The 19000-nt window shown below is 53.8% G+C and overlaps 8 protein-coding genes across 8 annotated transcripts; 5 read left to right on the top strand and 3 right to left on the bottom strand.

Annotated features, from left to right (window-relative positions):
* Nucleotides 1-346: 346 nt before the first annotated feature.
* On the top strand, nt 347-2070 carry C7974DRAFT_454528 (uncharacterized protein; the record flags this gene model as incomplete). Its single annotated transcript, XM_046145917.1, has 4 exons — nt 347-445; nt 498-1007; nt 1055-1733; nt 1784-2070. 4 exons carry the CDS (start codon nt 347-349, stop codon nt 2050-2052), a joined length of 1557 nt encoding a protein of 518 aa, XP_045997440.1. The 3' UTR covers nt 2053-2070.
* A 59-nt stretch (nt 2071-2129) lies between these two features.
* C7974DRAFT_454524 (uncharacterized protein) lies at nt 2130-3522 on the bottom strand (the record flags this gene model as incomplete). Its single annotated transcript, XM_046145916.1, has 2 exons — nt 3160-3522; nt 2130-3103 (listed from the first exon to the last, which is right to left on the bottom strand). Exons 1-2 carry the CDS (start codon nt 3347-3349, stop codon nt 2130-2132), a joined length of 1164 nt encoding a protein of 387 aa, XP_045997439.1. The 5' UTR covers nt 3350-3522.
* Nucleotides 3523-3767: 245 nt separating this feature from the next.
* C7974DRAFT_454522 (cytochrome P450) lies at nt 3768-5574 on the top strand (the record flags this gene model as incomplete). The annotated part of the gene is made up of 3 exons (XM_046145915.1): nt 3768-4005; nt 4058-4387; nt 4436-5574. The coding sequence occupies 3 exons, from the start codon at nt 3768-3770 to the stop codon at nt 5458-5460; spliced, it is 1593 nt and encodes a 530-aa protein (XP_045997438.1). The 3' UTR covers nt 5461-5574.
* On the bottom strand, nt 5575-6734 carry C7974DRAFT_190803 (uncharacterized protein). Its single transcript, XM_046136598.1, has 2 exons — nt 6287-6734; nt 5575-6239 (listed from the first exon to the last, which is right to left on the bottom strand). Exons 1-2 carry the CDS (start codon nt 6435-6437, stop codon nt 5689-5691), a joined length of 702 nt encoding a protein of 233 aa, XP_045997437.1. The 5' UTR covers nt 6438-6734; the 3' UTR covers nt 5575-5688.
* Nucleotides 6735-6929: 195 nt separating this feature from the next.
* On the top strand, nt 6930-10854 carry C7974DRAFT_394972 (Pleckstrin homology domain-containing protein). The gene is made up of 4 exons (XM_046141937.1): nt 6930-7186; nt 7234-7296; nt 7346-8554; nt 8601-10854. Exons 1-4 carry the CDS (start codon nt 7097-7099, stop codon nt 10656-10658), a joined length of 3420 nt encoding a protein of 1139 aa, XP_045997436.1. The 5' UTR covers nt 6930-7096; the 3' UTR covers nt 10659-10854.
* C7974DRAFT_394971 (uncharacterized protein) lies at nt 10845-11761 on the bottom strand. Its single transcript, XM_046141936.1, has one exon. The coding sequence runs from the start codon at nt 11562-11564 to the stop codon at nt 11085-11087; it is 480 nt and encodes a 159-aa protein (XP_045997435.1). The 5' UTR covers nt 11565-11761; the 3' UTR covers nt 10845-11084.
* Nucleotides 11762-12529: 768 nt separating this feature from the next.
* Nucleotides 12530-14065, top strand: C7974DRAFT_394969 (translation initiation factor 2, alpha subunit). Its single transcript, XM_046141935.1, has 4 exons — nt 12530-12882; nt 12930-13379; nt 13427-13543; nt 13592-14065. Exons 1-4 carry the CDS (start codon nt 12765-12767, stop codon nt 13864-13866), a joined length of 960 nt encoding a protein of 319 aa, XP_045997434.1. The 5' UTR covers nt 12530-12764; the 3' UTR covers nt 13867-14065.
* Nucleotides 14066-14158: 93 nt separating this feature from the next.
* Nucleotides 14159-16716, top strand: C7974DRAFT_394967 (uncharacterized protein). Its single transcript, XM_046141934.1, has 5 exons — nt 14159-14405; nt 14456-14703; nt 14754-15728; nt 15780-16423; nt 16471-16716. Exons 1-5 carry the CDS (start codon nt 14333-14335, stop codon nt 16532-16534), a joined length of 2004 nt encoding a protein of 667 aa, XP_045997433.1. The 5' UTR covers nt 14159-14332; the 3' UTR covers nt 16535-16716.
* The last annotated feature ends 2284 nt before the right edge of the window (nt 16717-19000 follow it).

Below are 19000 nucleotides of genomic sequence, written 5' to 3'. Positions count from 1 at the left end.
ATTGTTATCTCTTGTTGTACTGAACCTAGACTCGGCGGTTTTGTGCTGTGGAGACTGCCGCGTACCCTGCCTGTGTTCCCTCGCTCCCACAAGCAGGATCCCCGTGGCTGCATCTTGTGGAGTCTAGCGTACGGAGTGGGTATATCTCGCACTAAACTGGGTCAGTGCATAGGCATGCTCGTGCTTGTATCAACACAGCGGGACGGACCCTGCCTAGTGTTGCCTAGTTTCTTTTCACGGGCCGTTGGGTGGCCTAACATGTTGTACAATTGAGGCTGTTTTATTTCCGCACCATTTCGAAGCTGAATTCTTGGGATTCTTGTTCGTCGTTGTCAGATACACGAAAATGCGGCAATCAGCAACTCTGCTCGGGCTGTGTGCCATCCACGCTGCCATTGCCAACAGCAAAGTCATAACAGCAGACTATGGATCTTGTCATGACGCCGTATGTTGAAGAAGATATTTAGTAACTAGAGCACATCGTCTAACACATGCAGTGCATCCTTCTCTCTGACGCAGTCTCAGTCGAGCTGACTGGCAGTTACGTGTCTGATTTCAAACAGAACCCCACGGTCACAGACGGAGATTCTGTGAAATCTCTCTTTTGGGCGCAGCAGCAGCAGTCTATCCAGCCAGCGTGTCTTGTCCACATTCAATCTCCCAGAGATGTGGCAGCCGTCATATCGGTCTCGCGCAGGACTGGTTGCCCCTTCGCTGTTCGCGGTGGGGGCAAATCAGATATTCCAGGTGCCAGCAACAGCGATGGTGGCATCACCGTCAATATGGCGGGCTTGAACAGTGTCGAATTCGACGAAAGTGAAAGCTTAGTCCGGGTCGGCGCAGGCGCAATCTGGGGCGATGTGTACAAGGAGCTGGAAAAATCAAACAACACCGTTATAGGCGGCCGACTCACTTCAGTTGGTGTTGGTGGACTACTACTAGGTGGTGGACTGAGCCACTTCTCCGGCCGTCACGGCTGGGGGTGTGACAATATTCGCAGCTACGAGGTAACAACCTCATTCTGAGTGTGAGATGCATGCTAATATACTCACAGGTGGTCCTTGCAAATGGCACTCTAGCAACCGCCTCCAAAACATCAAACCCGGACCTCTATCGCGCTCTGCGCGGTGGTGGAAACAACTTTGGCGTTGTCACTCGTTTCGATCTTGACACATTCCAGCAGGGGCCAATTTGGGGAGGACTGCATGTGTGGCCGCTGCTGCCATCAGTGACTTCTGCCGTCACACGCGGCTTTGTCAAGTTCGCACACGACGCTCCGTCCGATCCATACACGTCACTGTTTGCTGGCTTGGGCTTCATGCAGGGTCACTTTGCTTGGGCCGTAGGGCAGTATGACACGCTAGGAAGGGTTGAACCTGCCATCTTCACCCAGTTCAAAGACGATGTGGAGGTCTTTGGCTCACCGAAGATTGCCAGCACGGCGAGAGTGAGTTCATTGATGGACTTCGCAGAGGAGCTGAACAACGCAGAACCTCCCGGTAAGCGGAGTCGGTTCACAACAGCAACCTTCACCGCCGACGAAGGACTGTTGGCGCTCATGGCGCACGCGTTCGTGGAACAAGTCCAGAAGGCGCTAGACAATGGACTGAAGGAGGACAAGCTATTTGCACCCATGTTGGGAATCCAACCAATAACCAAGAACATCTTGAAAGCCTCAGCCGATCGTGGCGAAAACATGATGGGTCTCCATGATGACAAGGCGCCTTTGATCCGTAAGTATTGCATAATTCCACTCCAATGGTCCTGGCTAATCGTGCATCAGTCTGTTCTTTCGGATGGGAATGGTCTCATGAATCCGATGATGAGAAGGTCATCGCTGGTATCAAGTCCGTGTTTGATCAGTCCGTCTCAGCTGCCAAGGAGAGAGGCCTGTATCATCCCTTCAAGTACATGAACTACGCGGCAAAAGAACAGGATCCTGTTGGCAGCTATGGGGACGAGAACATCAAGTTCTTGAAGCGAGTTCAAAAAGTTTATGACGCAGAGGGCGTTTTCTCTGCATTGGTACCCGGAGGCCACAAGATTAACTAAGTCACTATCGAGTTCAAGTGCTGGTCTCCCAAGACAGGCAAAATGAAGAAATCTCCAGAGATCCTAAAAACACTCTACTACCTGCTCCACAGGTTCAAAGCGGTACGTGTAGGAGAAAGTGGAAGAGCTGGGAATGAAGTAACGAGATCATGTCTGACGCAGTCGTCCACGAAACCCGCACCTAGCGAAGTCATGACGAAAAAAGTCCATAGAAATCCGAAGTAACGCCATTGTTGACTCTTCCATCCAAGCTGTTGTTGAGCGGCAGAGATAACTTGGTCTTCCAGGAACATGATCGCTGGCATGACCGCAAAGAAAAGGGCTGTTTGTTGAAAACCCTCCGATGGAACGGCAAGCTTTGCAGCTGCCCAATGGTAGACTCCAGAGATAGCAAAAGCGCTATGAGACTGGACCTGGCGACTCATCAGAGATCCCTTAGGGGCACGTACGACGTGCCTTGCAATATAGCGGCTCGGGGTTTGAAGTGCTCTGCGGAAGTTCTGGTGCCATGTGCGATTCCAAAAGTTGCTCAGCGTGTAGCATGTTGCCCACGCCCCTTTCAGCGGATGGACCTCTTCAACAACGTTCCAGAAGAGTCCAGATGTGACACCGATCATACACACGATATGGTATACAATGTCCATTGGCGCGATGGTTGACGCCCACCAGCATGCGGTGGCCAAACTTCGAAGGGAGAAACCGAGGTCGAGTACGCTCGTTTGTCCTCCGTCGGTCAACCTTTGAAGAAGTGCACCTGCAATGTCATGAATGAGATATTGCTTCAGGATCCTCCGCAGTGACATCTTCAAGAAGGACGTCTTGGAAAAGCCTGCTGGAGGAGCTGGCGGAAGACGTGCAGTGCCCCAGCTCCAGCCAATTCCTCGAGTCGAAAAAGCATTACTGAAACACCATCGGACTTGCTCTAACGACGGAAGCGAGTAGAAGGCTGGACGAATCTTCTCTCCATCACCATTCACTCTGGTGCGTACATGCTCCACGTATGGATCTTCTAGAACGAGCAGGTTGAAGTTTGTCAAGCCAACGTAGAGGACTGCAAAGTGGCATTGTTAGCGTCTGTGATGAATAGAATTGAGCATGTAGTCTAACCTGTTCCGAAAGTGTAGTTTTTCGCCGTATCAGTGCCGTAAGGAACGGATAAAACGACGGCGAGGCAAAGGATCAGAAATGGAACCAGAAGGAGCCATCGGAGCTGCTGGCGTATGCGAGAGCCCAATAGGAGCAGAAAGGGCGTTGTGAGCCACATGAGGCCCACAAAATCTGCACGTTCTAGAGCCATTGGGCCGGGATGTGTAATCAGACAAGTTCTCGTTGGAGGCCTGGAGGCAAGGTTGAGTTGATGTTTGATGCAAGAACGCTACTGGGGACGATAGCCTGCCTTTGTACTAGATGCGGACCTTCTTGTCAGCGTTAGCTTAGGAAGCTGGTGACATCCTAGTCCATCTATCTGACCGGGTTATTGGCACGCACGTACTCCCTGCATTAGTGGGTGAACAGTGGGTCCCCGGGCTCAGTCCAAAAGTTAGGTACACAGCATGCAACGCGGTTCGGTAGTGGATCCTTCTCGGACACACCGCGGCAGACGCTCAAACAAACCTCAAGCAAGCTGAATCCCTATCAAAGTACTATATATCGATTGTGGGCTTCTCGTTCTCTTCATCTCGCTCATCTCTTTTCAACGTCGAACAACCCCAGATATGACGATACTGGGCTCTGCACTTGCGGGGGTAGATCTCCCAGTTACCCTTGTGTCTCTGCTTGTGGTTTCCGTTCTCTACTTCTGCTATGTTACTGTGTATCGTCTTTACCTGAGTCCAATCGCTCACTTCCCTGGGCCACGGCTTGCAGCATGGACTTACTGGTACGAGTTCTGGTACGATGTCGTTGCTGAGCCCGAGTACACCTTCAAGATCGGCCGTCTCCACAAGGAATACGGTAGGCATCTGCTCTGATTCGCATTCTGATCAACTGAACTAATGGCGTCCAGGTCCCATCGTCCGCATCAATCCGGACGAGATTCACATTGCAGACCCCGACTTCTATGACACAGTCTATGCTGGCAGTGGACGCAAGCGAGACAAGTGGGACTGGATCACCCGGTCTTTTGGCGTTGATGAGAGCTTGATCGGCACACTCAAGCATGATGAGCACCGCATTCGTAGGGCTTCTCTTTCCCCGTACTTCTCCAAGCAGAGCGTGCGAGCGCTGCAGCCACTGATTGACCGCAACATGGCGATCCTGCTCGAGCGCCTGCGCCAGTTTGCCGATTCTGGTTCACCTCTGAAGCTGGATGATGCTTACGCAGCACTGACGAACGGTAAGACACCCCCTGGGTTCTAGAGATCAGACACTAATCCAATCTTAGACATTGTCGAGGACTACGCTTTTGGAAGAAGCGAACACCGTCTAGAGGCCCCAGACTTTGATCCATCGTTCCGTGACGCAATGCTGCAGGGCGGGAAAGCTGGACATGTGCTGAAGCACTTCACGTGGCTGATGGACCTGCTGAAGAAGCTTCCCGACTCCCTGCTGCTCAAGCTGAGCCCAGCAATGGGCGCGTATACTCAGCTCCAGGCTGGGGTCAAGCGCCAGGTTGCCGAGATCCAGCACGCACACCAGACGCACACTTACGACAAGACACGCCGCACCATCTTCCACGAGATTCTCAACAGCAAGCTCTCAGACTACGATAAGTCAACTGATCGTCTCTGGCAAGAGGGCGAAGTCGTCGTTGCTGCAGGGACCATCACTACTGCCTGGGCGCTGGGCGTGTCGACGTACTTTGTGCTCGCCGCTCCAGAACTTTTGCGTCAGCTCAAGGCCGAATTGGAGACTGCCATTCCCGACCCTTCACAGCCTCTGAGCCTCGTTATGCTTGAGTCTCTGCCCTTCCTTACTGGTGTGGTCCAAGAGGGCGTGCGTCTTAGCCACGCCATCTCGCATCGCCTGCACCGCATCTGCCCCGATGAGACGCTCGTCTACCGCGATACTGGCAACGAGCGCGAGTGGCACATCCCGCCTGGTACACCGCTGAGCATGACCAGCAACCTGGTACACCATGATGAGCGTGTCTTCCCCGATTCGCACGAGTTCAAGCCCCAACGCTGGGCTGATAACCCCCGCCTCGACCATTACCTGGTGTCGTTTGGCAAGGGTGGTCGAGCTTGTCTTGGAATCAACCTGGCTTATGCAGAGCTCTATCTTACGCTGGCGGCGCTGTTTAGGGTCTATGGTACCGAGGAGGTCAAGAGCAAGGATGACGTTGGGATGTTGCAGCTGTTTGAGACGAGTGCCGCTGACCTGGTCATTACAAGTGACACTGTTCTCCCTGTGATGCCCGAGGACTCTAAGGGGTTGAGAGTGAAGGTATACCCAAACACTAAGCAGTAGTCTATTCACTCGTGAGTAGTAGTATAAAAAATCCAACGAGGCCGAGATATGGCCCAAAACGAGCAAATGAGTTTATGTGGCGTCGTTTCGAGATGCGTTCTTTTAGTCAATTCCATTCCGGGGTGAGAACCTTCCATGGTCAATGATGTTTGAGAAAGTAAAGAATTCGGTATCACAAATGACGAACACGCTTGGCCTTCTCAGCGGGGGATTTGATGGTCAAATGTACTAGCTGCGCTCGACAACATTCCACGTAATCCCATCATGCGTGATGGTATCGCCGACCGGAGAGTCGAGAAACTTCGCACACGGCAAGGCGCCATCGCGACCGATCAAATGGCTACGCGACCATCCCTTCTCCGCGGTCCATTCCCATCGCTCAGCCGCGATTTCATCTTCGCTTCTCAACAGGCCCTGGCAGCGCGTCCCGACTCTCACAATCCTGCCGCGGCGGTGCGCGCCCTGGTCGAAATCGAGAACCACGATCTGACTCGCCTCGTCGCCAGGCACGGGACTCAGCTCCTTCTCGATCCAGATTTCCTCGTAGTCAGTCGGCGAACCTGTCTCAGGGTTGACCATGTTCCCTTTCTCCAGCACTAGCTCGTCTTCGCCGTCAGGGTCCATCGGGGACATGTACCCCGCATCTGTGGCTGCTTCGACATCGACAGTCCGCGAGTCGATCCAGTGATGGAAGGTGGATAGCTTTACACCTGGGGCCGTTTCAACTGATGATGAAGTTCCTGCAATCGCCCAATCCAGCTGCTTTAAGTTCAAGTGCTCTTGTAACCGTTAGCGTGGCTGTTGAAAGCGGGGAACGCGTTTGTACCCTTTTGATCTTGCAACCCCCCATTCTCGGGCTTCAGGATTCGAATGTCGACGAATCTTCGCTCCGCAGAGGAAAGCACAATGGTGGAGGTTGGTTCCGATGCAGGGTCTGGAAGCCAGCGAATCGATTTGCGTATAGAAACACCTGCCATATTTTCGAGAGGCTCGTCCTGGTTTTCGGAAATGGTCACAATGCTGGTGTGTTGCGTTACTCGAGCGCCGGAGGTGACTTTGCGAGCTGGATTCGAGTTTGACTTCGAAACAAATTGTGGTTGCACAAAGTTGGTTCCTTAGGTAGGCCGTTAGGATAGCCAAGGCATTTTGCTAACCTCAGCCACACTTATGTAAGAACAACATCGTCGTAGCTCCAGCTTTGGCGCGTCTAACTCCGTGCGGCGCTTTATGTGGTTGAAGGCTTCATGGCAGTGGAGACGGTCGCAGAGCAAGGAGACACAGACGTGACACAGCACGTACCCCGCAATCAGCACGGGCTGTTGGGTCACGCCAAAGGTCCAGACAGCGCAGCGTGTTGGTGGTTGTTGACGATGTTCGCAGGTCCAGGCGGGCCGATCAATATGATGGGCGCAGGGGCGCAAGCGGCATGACGAAGACGGGTGGACGGCTCCTTTTGCGGCAACGGCGCCCAGGAAACTGCCATCCTGCTTTCCCAGGCAGCCTACGCCTGCTGCGCGGCAGCTGTCTCTCCTTAGCTGATATTCTTATCTTAATGTCTAGTAAAATAGTCTGACTCTTGGTGCGACGTGTGTGAGCCATCTGAACCCCGCGGCGAGACAGCAACACCAGAGGTCCGATGCCCGATCTCGAGCAGGCGCCACACTCATGGCACCAGCAGCCCGACATAGGACTCCTCTCGCCTGAATCCTACACGGCGCAGAAGCTGGTACATAGCACGCCTTGTGCAGCGAGTGCAGCAGCTGACATGCGCAGCAACATGCAACCCCCGAGCACCTCTACCTCACCTCCAGGCGCTTCTTCATCGGCCCTGTCCCTGTATGCTGCTCCACTCCCGTTGATGTACGACTGCTCATAGTAGTGATAGACAGCATGGCTGAGCAAGCACCGACGCGACTGGTACAAGCACCACCTGCGCATCAACTACTCGACGCGTAGCGCGACATTCTCGTCCGATCCTCGCGAAGCTCGCCAACGACGCCTCAGTGGAGTCGAGGGGCCCAGCGCATCTGCTCTGTTCCAGCACAGCTTTCCCCAGCCTGAGGAACTCGATGTTGAGGAAGACAACGCTCAGCCCGCAGGCGCCAGTGGTGCCAATGGCGCCTCGTCTGCGAGCTCCAGCGCGCCTCCAGCAATGCAGGTGCCTCGCGCCTCGGTGCAAAAGGAGGACGTCCTAGTCGGCGACGAGAATGATGAGTTCGTCGATGCGGCGTCCGAGCCAGATGACGCCGATGAAGAGGACCTGCGCGTCTATACACATCAGGAGGAGTTCGATCCTACAAAGCCGCCGCTACCCCATCGATCGAGCACCAAGTCCTTCGTCACCGCATCGTCCATGCCAGATACCGCAGGCGGCGATCATGAGGTCGAGTCAGAAGAGGAGGATGCCGAGACACCACGTGCGGAGGAGCCAACGCAGGCCCAGGCTAATGGCCTGCAGTTGCCTGCCGAGGGAGAGCCAGAGCGCAGCAAATCCGTAGGCAAGCAGCCATTGTCTGCAGTGACAAGTCTTGCGGCAGCGGCATCTACTACGGGAGGAGCACCCTCGGTAGATGCTGACTCAACCTCGTCTCTGCTGCGAAAAACTGACCTGAACAAGGCACCGGCGCATGCTGATGCTGAAGCTCCCGCCTCCCCTCCACCCAGGGGCATTCTCGCTAAAACGAGGATGCGATCCTCGAGGGCGTTGTTCAAATCAGATACCTCAAATACTGCAGAACAACCTGCTCAGGACTTGACACGGAAGGGATCAACCCTACGCCATCTGGTTAAGTTTGACATACCGGAGGACTCGAAGCGCCAAGCAGTACACTTCAAAGCCAAGAAAGCGCAAATGACCATCCAGCGAGCGGGCTCGAAGCTGCGACGGAAGACTATCAAAGACGGCCTTGTGGTCAAGATGGAACGCATGCTCGTTCGCGTTGACGCCGCCGATGAAGTCCCCGAGGATTTCGACGAGAACGTCAACCAACGAGTGGTCTCGCGAGTCAAGGACAAGTGGCGAGAGTACATGATAGTCTGCAGGCACAGTCATACGGACGAGTCTGACTTTCTGCTGCAGCTCTACCAGACTCGAGTAAGCCTTCACTTCGGCTCCATTACGTTCATGCTAACTGTCGCAGGTCATCCCAGAAATCGAAGAAGCGGGTGCAGGCAAGCGTGCCGCATACGAGATACCTCTCGGTCGAAAGACGAGCAGAGTCAATCTGTACTCATCTCTAGACAAGTCTATCGTAGTGTCGATGCCTGGCCGCAGGGAGTCCTTAATTTTCATCATGCAAGCCAGGACCGCTTGCAATGCCGTCGAATGGTACACGTTTCTGCGAAATATCCTCGGCTGGCGTCGCGCTTCCGAGCTTCAGATAAATATCCCAGACATGAGTCTTAGCGTGCGAATTGCCGACCCATTCAAGAAGTTGGAAGCTTCGCAAAATCAAGTCTGTGTTGCAGACAACACCGAAGAGGCAATCTTGAAAACTATGCAAGAGGAGCAGGCCGTCGCGCAAGAGCTGGTTCGTCAATGTCTCGACCAATTGGAAGATGCACCCGAGTGGGCCACCGTGTTGGAAGCATGGACAAAGGAGCAGAGAATAGGACTCGCATGGAAGCGCTACGACCGCCTGGAGTGGATTTACGGGGCAAACGAGCGCAAGATGTACGGCACCATTGCAATGCTCAAGTCGCACGAGCTTGAACTGCGGCCGAAGACACATTACCCGACAACAGCTGTCACTCGCAAGAAGCAGAAGACCCTGACTGAGCCTGTTCCTGTGGAAGGCTTCCTCATTAGGTTGACTGGACAACAGGGGCGGGCGAAACGCTTGGGACTGATGTATCACAAGCAGCTGTATTTCGCCAGTCACGATCATTATCTCATGTTCTCGCGGCCCACGAAAGTCACACCGCCACCGCCACCCAGACTTCCCATATCCGAGAACTCGGCAGTCCCCACATCGCAGGCGATACAGGACCATACGCCGGATAATTGGGCAGTGAACCCCTACCCTGTGCAGGATAAGCAGATCGAATGGCTGAGGGAAGGTCACTCCGGCACACCTGAGACCAGGCGGCTCCACGACGAGGATGCAGCTGATGAATTCGAGCGCAAGGAGCACAATCTGCTCAATTGCGACGGGTACATCAACATGACCAACATCAACAAGGTCCGAAAGGCGAGGCTAGGCGCCAGCCCTATTGACGAAGTGATTGAGGAAGGGTCCGACGTAGACTTTGACGAGGATGTCGATATGGATGGCTCGAGAAGTGAAGATGGGGTCGCGACTGACATCGATCTAGACCGCACCTTCGAGCTCGTCATGAAGAACGGTCTGATCATTCGCCTACAAGCTGCTGATAAGCCACGCCGAAAGCAGTGGATTACCCATCTTCGGGCCCTTGTAAAGTACTGGAGACACCGCACAACATCCGACATTACCCTGTACAAATCTACACGAACTCGCAACCTCAGCGCCCTAAACATCGACGAGGAAGGCGAAGCACACATCGGCCAATTCGCACGAAAGTGGGAAGTCACCCAATCCTTCGCCTCGCCGCAGCTCTACAACATGTGCGGCATCGCGTGCTGCCGCAGCATCCACATGTCGGGCATGCTGTACCGCAAACCCCGCATCCACGCGCCCTTCACGCGCTGCGGCGTCATCCTCGCGGCCGGTACCCTGATCATGTTCCGCGACGTCCTGCGCTCCCGCGTCGGCAAGCAGCTGTCGCACATCCACCACGAGCGCATCGCCAACCTCGACCTGCGCGACTGCTACATCTACAGCGGCCTGCTCACCGAGTCCGATCTGCTGTACCAGAACCAGACCTTCGACGCTAATAAACCGGGGCACCACGCGCTGCCGCGCATCTATCTCGAAGACGGCTGGACAAGCACAGACGAGGACGTCATGACTACGTTTGTCATCTGGCACGGCAAATCCAAGAGCTGGTTCAGAGCCGAGGAGGGCGCGGGCGGCGCGGGCGAGCAGCAGCGCAAAGAGGGGAAGCGGACGAAGCTCAAGCGCGTTGCAAAGCTGGGCAGCAAGGGCCGCAGTGTCGTGTTTCGCGCGAGGAGTCGCGCGGAGCGGGATCATTGGGTGTTGGCGATTCAGAATGAGATTGAGCGTGTGCAGGGCCGTGAGAGCGATTTTAGGATCGAGGAGGCGGGGCCGGCGAAGTGAGGTGGTTGGCATCCGAGGCGTTCGAAGGTTGGATAATTGATAAGAGGGGTGTGGTGCTTTTGTATACACGTATTTCTCTAATAACATAATTCGCATTCGAGTCTTTGCGCAAATGCTGTTGGCGGTGAAGGTGTCGAGGCATGAGAGCAGTGAGAGATTCTCGTGGCTTATACACGACATGAAGAAGGACATCACGGGGGAACAATTGGTACTTGCTATTCGGTTGACATTTGTAGTGACTGGCTGATGCACCCTAAGGTTCTACATCATCCTCCAGATCGGCACCCAACATAGCGTTACTCGAAGATGGCCGAAGCGCAGCTTGACACCGCCCTCGCTTTCGAGAGAGAAAGCAGATAACCATGCTGTGCGCGATATTCCTTGTCCACAGTCGACTCGCAGACATGTTCGCAGACTCCCGTCCACTCACAACAGCGCCATGAAGCCAGCAACAGCGCCCAGACCGAGCATGGCGTTCCCAGCAGCCTTGCCCGCGCCGTTGTCAGGCACCTCGCTGACGCTCGCAGACGCAGATGCAGACACCGTTCCGACCTTGGACGTGGTGCCGACGGTGGAGACCGAGGCAGTGACGTTGACGATGACGGTGGATGTGGTGTTGGGGTACGAGGTGGGCAGCACGACGGCAGTGCTGTTCTGCGGGTAGACGGTCTCGATGGGGAGCGTCTCGGAGCAGGAGCTTGACGTGGCGGCGCTGCTGTTAGCGGGCACGCCAGTGACGATCACGGCTGAGGTGAGGAACTGCGTTGACGTCTCGTAGATGGTGGTGGTGGGCTCGACTGAGGGCGTGGTGGCGGGGCCGGGGACCTCGAAGGAGGCGGGCGTGCCGGCGGACGCGGTGGCCATGAGGACGCTGCTGATGCAGACGATGGTGTTGAGGAGACGCATGGTGAAGTTTTGAGGTGTTGAGTTTGAGGTTGCGGTAGGTTGTGGTAGGTTGGAGTGAACTTGAGTCAAAAGAGTGTAGGTGGTGCGGTGAGGGGCAGAAGTGAGCGCGGGGGTGTGTGTATTTTATAGTGGAGGGACGGTGCGTGCCAAGAGTGCGCGATGCTGGAGAGGGAAATGAGACAAACAGCGAACGACCCTGCCACTTTCACCTTGAGTGAAGCAGCGAGGTCACTGCCGCTTTGAGATCGTCTGCTCGAGTTCACGTGCCAGGTGCAGCTCTAGTGGGTGCAGCCGAACGTGGCAGCCGAACGTGGCAGCCGAACGTGGCAGCCGTAGCGCAAGCTTGCAATACCCTGATCGAACTGCTGAAAGCGTTTCACCAGTTTTCGGACTGGACGAGGCTGCAAGCTCAAGCGCAACTACTTTGCGTGCAAAGTCTGAATCGCTCCTTCTCTTTTCAGTGTGAGCAATGAGCAAGTTTCTTTAAATGGCTTAGGCATGTAGTAATGGTGAAGCCCCCAGGGGAGATGGGTAGATTGATGATGAGAAATGGTCTATGAAATGACTGTCTGAAGAAAGGATACTCAGGTATATCGTTTGAAAGACGGCAGTGAAGAAGCGAGAATGCCAACGAGACGCATACAGATAAAGTACAAATCACAGCAGAGCCTCGAGTTCGAATACTATCGACGATCCTACTTTACCAGCGACATAATTTAATTGTAGATTAGCAGTTCAGTGTGTGCACGTGTGTGATATGAACCCTCCAGGCGACTTCCAACTTAGCATGGTTTCAACTCCTGTTCTTACGAGATGTACTTTTGCTCGGGATCTTGCATCTGTGATAGTCTGAAGCATGGAGAGATAAAACATAGTCGCGTTGCTGATGGTGAAGTTGAAGGGAAGCTTGCCCGAAACGGCAAGCGCATGTCGGATCTTGGCGTTGTTCGCCGCAGCCGCCCCGCGTTGGATTTCGATGTGGGCAAATTGAGTCACCAAAAGTTCGACGACTGCCAGCACCCGACGCACGCAACGGATAAACCTTTGCCTCCGAACAAACCCCACCGGGCCTGAAACGTAGAGCCTCACGACACTTTCGCCTTACGGACGCATACGAGAACCACTCCCCCACCTACGTTATTCAACAGTCGAGCGACGCCCTACACCCTTCTAGAGGCACAGCAGCAGAAGATCCACACCATGTCTCTCACAAACTCCCGGTTTTACGAGGAGAAGTACCCCGAGGTGGAGAGCTTCGTTATGGTCAACGTCAAGCAGATCGCAGAGATGGGCGCATACGTCAAGCTGCTCGAGTATGGTAGGTGCAGCACTGCACGGGCTGCTGGCGGTCACTGACCAGCGCAGACAACATCGACGGCATGATTCTGCTCTCCGAACTGTCGCGCAGACGTATCCGATCCATCCAGAAGCTTATCCGTGTCGGCCGTAACGAGGTCGTCGTCGTGCTCCGTGTCGACAAGGACAAGGGTTACATTGATTTGTCGAAGCGTCGTGTGTCGCCCGAGGATATCGTCAAGTGCGAAGAGCGCTACAACAAGTCGAAGATGGTCCACAGCATCATGCGCCACGTCGCCGAGAAGACCCAGACACCCATCGAGGAGCTCTACCAGACAATCGGCTGGCCGCTGAACAAGAAGTACGGCCACTCGATCGACGCCTTCAAGCTCAGCATCACCAACCCCGAGGTCTGGAACGACGTCACCTTCCCTAGCGACGTTGTCAAGGAGGAGCTCCAGAGCTACATCGGCAAGAGGCTGACTCCCCAGCCCACCAAGGTCCGATCGGATATTGAGGGTAAGGACGCTGTGGAAAGACAACGGATAGCACGCTAACTCGCGCAGTCACCTGCTTCGGCTACGAGGGTATCGACGCTGTCAAGGAGGCCCTGCGCACCGCCGAGGCCAAGAACACACCCGATAACCAGGTCAAGGTCAAGCTTGTGTCGCCTCCTCTTTACGGTAAGCCAATCAGTCTCTGTACAGCCGGGATCGTACTAACGACTGCAGTCCTTACTTCGCAGTGCCTTGACAAGACCATCGGTATCTCCACCCTCGAGCAGGCTATCGAGGACATCAAGGCGAGCATCACAAAAGCGGGCGGCGACTGCCAAGTGAAGATGGCACCCCGTGCCGTTACTGAGAACGATGACGCCGAGCTTGCAGCACTCATGGAGAAGCGTGAGCGCGAGAACCAGCAGGTCAGCGGTGACGAGGACGAGAGCTCGAGCGACGAGGGCGAGGTTGGCGCGGCTGCCGCTGCTGCCACTGCTGCTGATGCTTAAACGACTTGCGCGTGTTGAACGATAATGATGGGGCATGGTCAAAAGTGGATACCGGCGTTTGGGGCTCGACTACCATTCCTCGAGCATGTACGCGGCATATTTGACATGTATAGCATTTCCATACTTGGCGGGTGTCGAATTGCACGCCTTAGACCTTCAATGATAAAGAGTCCAATTCACAAGCCGATATACGCGCGAATCATGTTGTTGATGTGAAACAGGTGGTCAAAGCTCATGCGCGTTGCGATGACGCCGATCGATGGGTGACAGCTAGGCCAAGCTTGATGGGTCGACCAACTTTCTGCGCCGGACCGCCAACAAAGGCGGCGGCGCTATCAATTTCCCTCTCAAAGTCTGTGATTGTCGCGTGATTTCTTCTACCTCTGAATCTCTTCCACGAGCTTCTGAAGTAGGCGTATTTGACGTCCCAGTTGTTGCATCCGCAGCTTCCTCGCGTAACTCCGCAATGCCGAGGTGGAACGAGCTCTTTGGTGATGGGCATGAGGGACGGATCAGGCTGGAAGGCGGTGCCAACACGCGTCAGTCAAGCTGTGCTCGAAGGTCGCAATATGATGCTGACTTCTGATAGTTTTGCCTACGCGTCGCGAGCACGTCCATCCTCCGCCAATCGATCCCAAAGAAGTAACCAAGATCTGCCTGCGCCTGAAGCACCAAATCGAACAGGTCATTCCCTATGAGATTGAGGAAGAGAAGGTCACCAAGGCAAACAGTCCCATCATCACAAATGCTGTGCTGAACACGGCGAACAAAGCTGGCGGCGAGGACAAGACGGCGTGTGTGGTATACTGTCTTCTGATCGTGAAGAAATGGTTCGCGGTACGAACAACAAATGCGATCATACGTATGAGCCGTGCTAATTCTAGCAGAAACAAGCCGCCGCCGAGTTGTGGGATGCTGATCTGCACGATGTCCGCGCCATTGCTGCCGAGATGATGGCAAAGCGTATCATTGAAGCGGAAGAGGACATGGACTACCTCTTTGAAGAGGTTCTACTCAAGCGATACTCCACTCTCATCGACGGCGAGCCGACAGAACCCGCCAATGCCGTCGAGAAGGCTGTCGATCTCCACGCCGTAACTGTCATCGGTTCCTCTGGATATCAGAAGTGCATATCCTACCTTTGGCGCGGCTGGATTGTGCAGGATGACGAAGACCCAACTCGCTTCGTCCAATTCGAGAACAAGACGAACACCAATTTCTGGTCTCATCTTGACCCCGATCGCATGCGTGTTCCACGCTACCAGAATTGGATGCAGATCATCTTTTCTCTCGTCTACCTGGGCCTCTTCACCGGCGCCGTCAACACCATCAACGCCGATGCCGATCTGGATATCGTCGAAGGCTTGCTTTACCTCTTCACCCTAGGCTTCATCTGCGACGAGGTGAACAAGTTCTACAAGGTCGGCCGATTCTATATCTCTTTCTGGAACATGTTCAACAGCACGTTGTACACTCTCCTCACGGTGTCCTTCATATTCCGCATGGTAGCTATCAGCCACGCTCCTGACGAGAATGACGAAAAGGGCAATCCTCGTGGCAAGTTCAACGAGCTTGGATACAACTTCCTCGCCTTCACAGCGCCCATGTTCTGGATGCGTCTGTTGCTCTACTTTGATACCTTCCGCTTCTTCGGCGCCATGCTTGTCGTGCTCAAGGTCATGTTCCGCGAGTCGCTGATCTTCTTCCTGCTTCTGTTCGTCGTGCTCGTCGGCTTTCTGCAGGCATTCATGGGTCTCGACATCGCCGAAGACCAGGTCATGAACGACATCGGCTTCGTCATGCAAGCCATGCTCAACGCCATCATGCAATCCCCTGAGTTCGAGGGATTCGACAATTTTGCCGTAAGCCTTCGTTTCCACGTGCATGTCGAAATTGTACTGACGCTATACTAGCCTCCCTTCGGTCTTATTCTCTACTACATCTTTACCTTCGTTGTCATGGTCATTTTGCTCAACATCCTCATCGCGCTCTACAATTCCGCCTACGAAGACATCACCGGCAACGCCACCGACGAATACATGGCGCTCTTCAGCCAGAAGACAATGCAATTCGTTCGCGCGCCCGACGAGAACGTCTTCATCGCGCCCTTCAACCTGATCGAGATGGTGTTCCTGATCCTGCCGTTCGAGTGGTGGATGGATGAGAAGCGCTACGACCACATGAACGACTGCGTCATGGCCGTGCTGTACAGCCCGCTGCTCATCGTGACGGCGTTCATAGAGCAGAAGGAAGCGAGAGTCGTTCGCAACAACCGCAAGCGCGGTGAGGCCGACGAGGACGTGACGCACGAGTGGGAGCAGGTCCTCACCGAATGCGACTTCGAGGCTGACGGCTGGGACAAGAAGGTCCAGTCCACCAAGCCAAATGTCGAGTTCGACACGGCAGTGCTAGAGGTTAAGAAGCTGCAGGGCGACGTCGCGGAGCTGAAGGCCCTGCTTGTTAAGCTCACGGAGAAGAGCGACAGCTGGGGCAATGATACCCTGGGCGGGAGCAAATTCGATAAGCTCGATCAGAGCAGCGGCAGTGTGAGGGATGAGTAAGTGTCGGTTCGCTGTGTTCGAGGTTTGGATTGACGAGTTGCAGGCCGGGGAGGAGTGAGTTCGGTGGGACGCAGGCGACTGAGGGGAGCGACTGGCATTCAGACTGAATGTGCTGGAATTCACATTTGCACGACGAGTGTTCTGCCATGTGGCGCGTGTAGCTGTGTACATAAAGTCAACTTGTTTTGTTTCACATTCTGCCACATCTAAAGCCACGCGAACATGTTGAGTCCTGAGGCTCTGCTGTGTAACAAATGCATCACAGCCGTTCTCGAAACGGTCGTTCCACCCCGTGACCTGGAGCGAAACCTCTAGATGTCTTCACTTCTAGTAATTTAAGCGTGCAGCTTGGCAGACTTGTGTGACGTCTTCTACAGATCCTACTTTGAAGAATGAGCTGATTCTGATGATATCTGTAGGTAAGTTAGAGGGGGTGGGGCGATCAGTACACACGATGAAGAGAAGCTAGAGCTCCCTGTTTGAGCACTTGTGGCCTGTAGGTACATCGACAATCTTAGACCTTCATCCATGTTGATTGGTTACTGAATGCCGAGTTCTGTCAACTAAAAAAGCTTATTTAGGGGGCGAAGCCAATAAGAGGCTGAAATGGAGAAGGACCAACGATGGCGTAACATGACTAGTACCGTACGTAGCACGCTAAGCCTGTGACACAACAATGAGGTCCTAGGGAATCCGGCGGTGGGCCGTGGAGGCTGTCGTCGCTTATCATCCTCGCGGATGCCAGTCAACCCTGCAGGCGCGCTCACTGATTCTGTAGACGCCCATCGATCCGTCTTGAGAAACGATCAATCCCCCAGGCTTTTCTTTCATTCTTACTCTGAGTGCTATCCAGCTGATCAGCTGCTGCTTAGGGGTATGCACAGGTCTAGGGGATGCTGGTAGTGCAGCAAAGGTGTGTGAGTGTGAAGGAATTGGACTTATTCTGCCAACTGACTAACATTAAAGGAATACAAAAGTTCATTCGGGGCCCCGGGATCGTGCAGGATACTCCTCCGTTCGGGTAAACGTCCGCCCCAAGATTTTAAAAAATAGGCTGACGATGGGGAAGCTCTTCCCCGTTCCGATCGCCTAACATTGTTACCTAGAACGTTGTAGTCAACAGTATGTGTGCAAGGACATGGCAGTCAGATACAAATTCTAGCTCTACTTCAGCCATTCAGAGCCCCGATGCTCAGCCCAAAGGATCAATTGACAGGCGGATGGGTCCAGGGCGCATAGGCGGAAGAACCCGCTGGTGGCCTTTAAGGCTGCGCCGGATCTGGGTCGCATCTCCCCCGGAATTATTTCTTTGGTCTGAGTGATGTGCTGAGTATCTTTACCGACATTTCGGAATTGCTTTGACCATCAACTTGCCTGTATATCAAGAATGTCAGTCCGCCGTCAAGTCTCGCAACCACACTCGTTTCATATCGCAGATGCTACGGGCAGCTACTCAAATTGCTTGGCGATCATTTGGCCATCTATCACGTTCTCTTCGTTCACATCTGAAGGATTAGGCCTTGACTTTTTTCTACTTACGATCACTCGATCACTCCGGTCAACAACTATGGACACACCTTTGACCATGAGATCACCCAGACGCTCATCTGCGAGCCCCAATGACAACCTGACAGATCTGGACGTCGATCTCGCAATCCACCATGGATCCGGTGCCCCCCCAACGATTGGAAAGGCTGCTGGTATGTCAATTCTAACGCATTTTCCGTTCATTTCTCACAGTGGATCGCAGGACACGAAGCATCAAGATTGATTTACATTTGCCCGTGCTGTAACATCGGCGACGGTCACGTAAAACGTCCGTACACCAAATCCAAAAGCGACACATCCACTACAGTGCACTCGACCAAGGCATCAGGCTCTAAGGATGCGGTCGTTGAGTATTATAGCATCTACAAGAAGCCCTCAGCGTTCGACAGACACATCAGGAAACGACATCGAGGGCTTTTCAAACGTGTGAACTCAACTGAATACGTCTGTGTCTTCTGTTGGTGCACCACGGTATCTCATGGTGAGCCAGACTGTGCTGCAAGATTCAGCAACTTCGAAAGCCTGCTCGATCATCTGAAGAGCTTTCACGCACAAGCACCCATTGATCTTATGCTCATCCATCACTGGTGTACTCCGATGACTTTGGAGTCATACTCGCTTCCAGGAGACGAGTCAAGACGACTCCACACAAGCACGTGAATCACTAGAGCAGATACACAGAAGTACGATGTATTATTATTGCACCCCTGTTGGGGAAAAAGTTTTGATCCTGGTTTTGTTCGAGACTTGAGTGTGCATTGGCGCTTTGTAGACTTTGGTAGTTGCACTGGCTTTTTTTGTAGACGTAGATGTCAACTCAACACCTACCCTAGAAGTCTTTATGTATTGTGCTAGTTTTGGATATGAACTGATAACAGGATAGCTTCAACTTTGGGCATTATAGAAATTACTGTATGTAATTAATGACTTAACACTGCACGTTGCAACACAATTCTTGTCGACAGTCGTCATTGTAGTTTCGCAGAACAACCCCATTACGCCACAACGCTGAGCATACTCAGGCA

This window comes from Boeremia exigua (genome assembly GCF_020726555.1).
Source record: "Boeremia exigua strain MPI-SDFR-AT-0100 chromosome Unknown C7974scaffold_6, whole genome shotgun sequence".
Taxonomy (NCBI): Eukaryota; Fungi; Ascomycota; class Dothideomycetes; order Pleosporales; family Didymellaceae; genus Boeremia; species Boeremia exigua.
This window is presented reverse-complemented; position numbering and strand designations above follow the sequence as displayed.

Bases quoted from the DNA above. Each gene is read 5' to 3' on its own strand.
- C7974DRAFT_394972 (XM_046141937.1), top strand. From the start codon at position 7,097: ATGCCCGATCTCGAGCAGGCGCCACACTCATGGCACCAGCAGCCCGAC. The intron at 7,187-7,233 runs GTACATAGCACG...TGACATGCGCAG, and splicing joins CCTACACGGCGCAGAAGCTG to CAACATGCAACCCCCGAGCA. The intron at 8,555-8,600 runs GTAAGCCTTCAC...TAACTGTCGCAG, and splicing joins TGCAGCTCTACCAGACTCGA to GTCATCCCAGAAATCGAAGA.
- C7974DRAFT_394969 (XM_046141935.1), top strand. From the start codon at position 12,765: ATGTCTCTCACAAACTCCCGGTTTTACGAGGAGAAGTACCCCGAGGTG. The intron at 12,883-12,929 runs GTAGGTGCAGCA...TGACCAGCGCAG, and splicing joins CGTCAAGCTGCTCGAGTATG to ACAACATCGACGGCATGATT. The intron at 13,544-13,591 runs GTAAGCCAATCA...TAACGACTGCAG, and splicing joins TGTGTCGCCTCCTCTTTACG to TCCTTACTTCGCAGTGCCTT.
- C7974DRAFT_394967 (XM_046141934.1), top strand. From the start codon at position 14,333: ATGCCGAGGTGGAACGAGCTCTTTGGTGATGGGCATGAGGGACGGATC. The intron at 15,729-15,779 runs GTAAGCCTTCGT...ACGCTATACTAG, and splicing joins AGGGATTCGACAATTTTGCC to CCTCCCTTCGGTCTTATTCT. The intron at 16,424-16,470 runs GTAAGTGTCGGT...GACGAGTTGCAG, and splicing joins AGCGGCAGTGTGAGGGATGA to GCCGGGGAGGAGTGAGTTCG.
- C7974DRAFT_190803 (XM_046136598.1), bottom strand. From the start codon at position 6,437: ATGGCAGGTGTTTCTATACGCAAATCGATTCGCTGGCTTCCAGACCCT. The intron at 6,240-6,286 runs GTACAAACGCGT...AACGGTTACAAG, and splicing joins GGGGTTGCAAGATCAAAAGG to AGCACTTGAACTTAAAGCAG.
- C7974DRAFT_394971 (XM_046141936.1), bottom strand. From the start codon at position 11,564: ATGCGTCTCCTCAACACCATCGTCTGCATCAGCAGCGTCCTCATGGCC.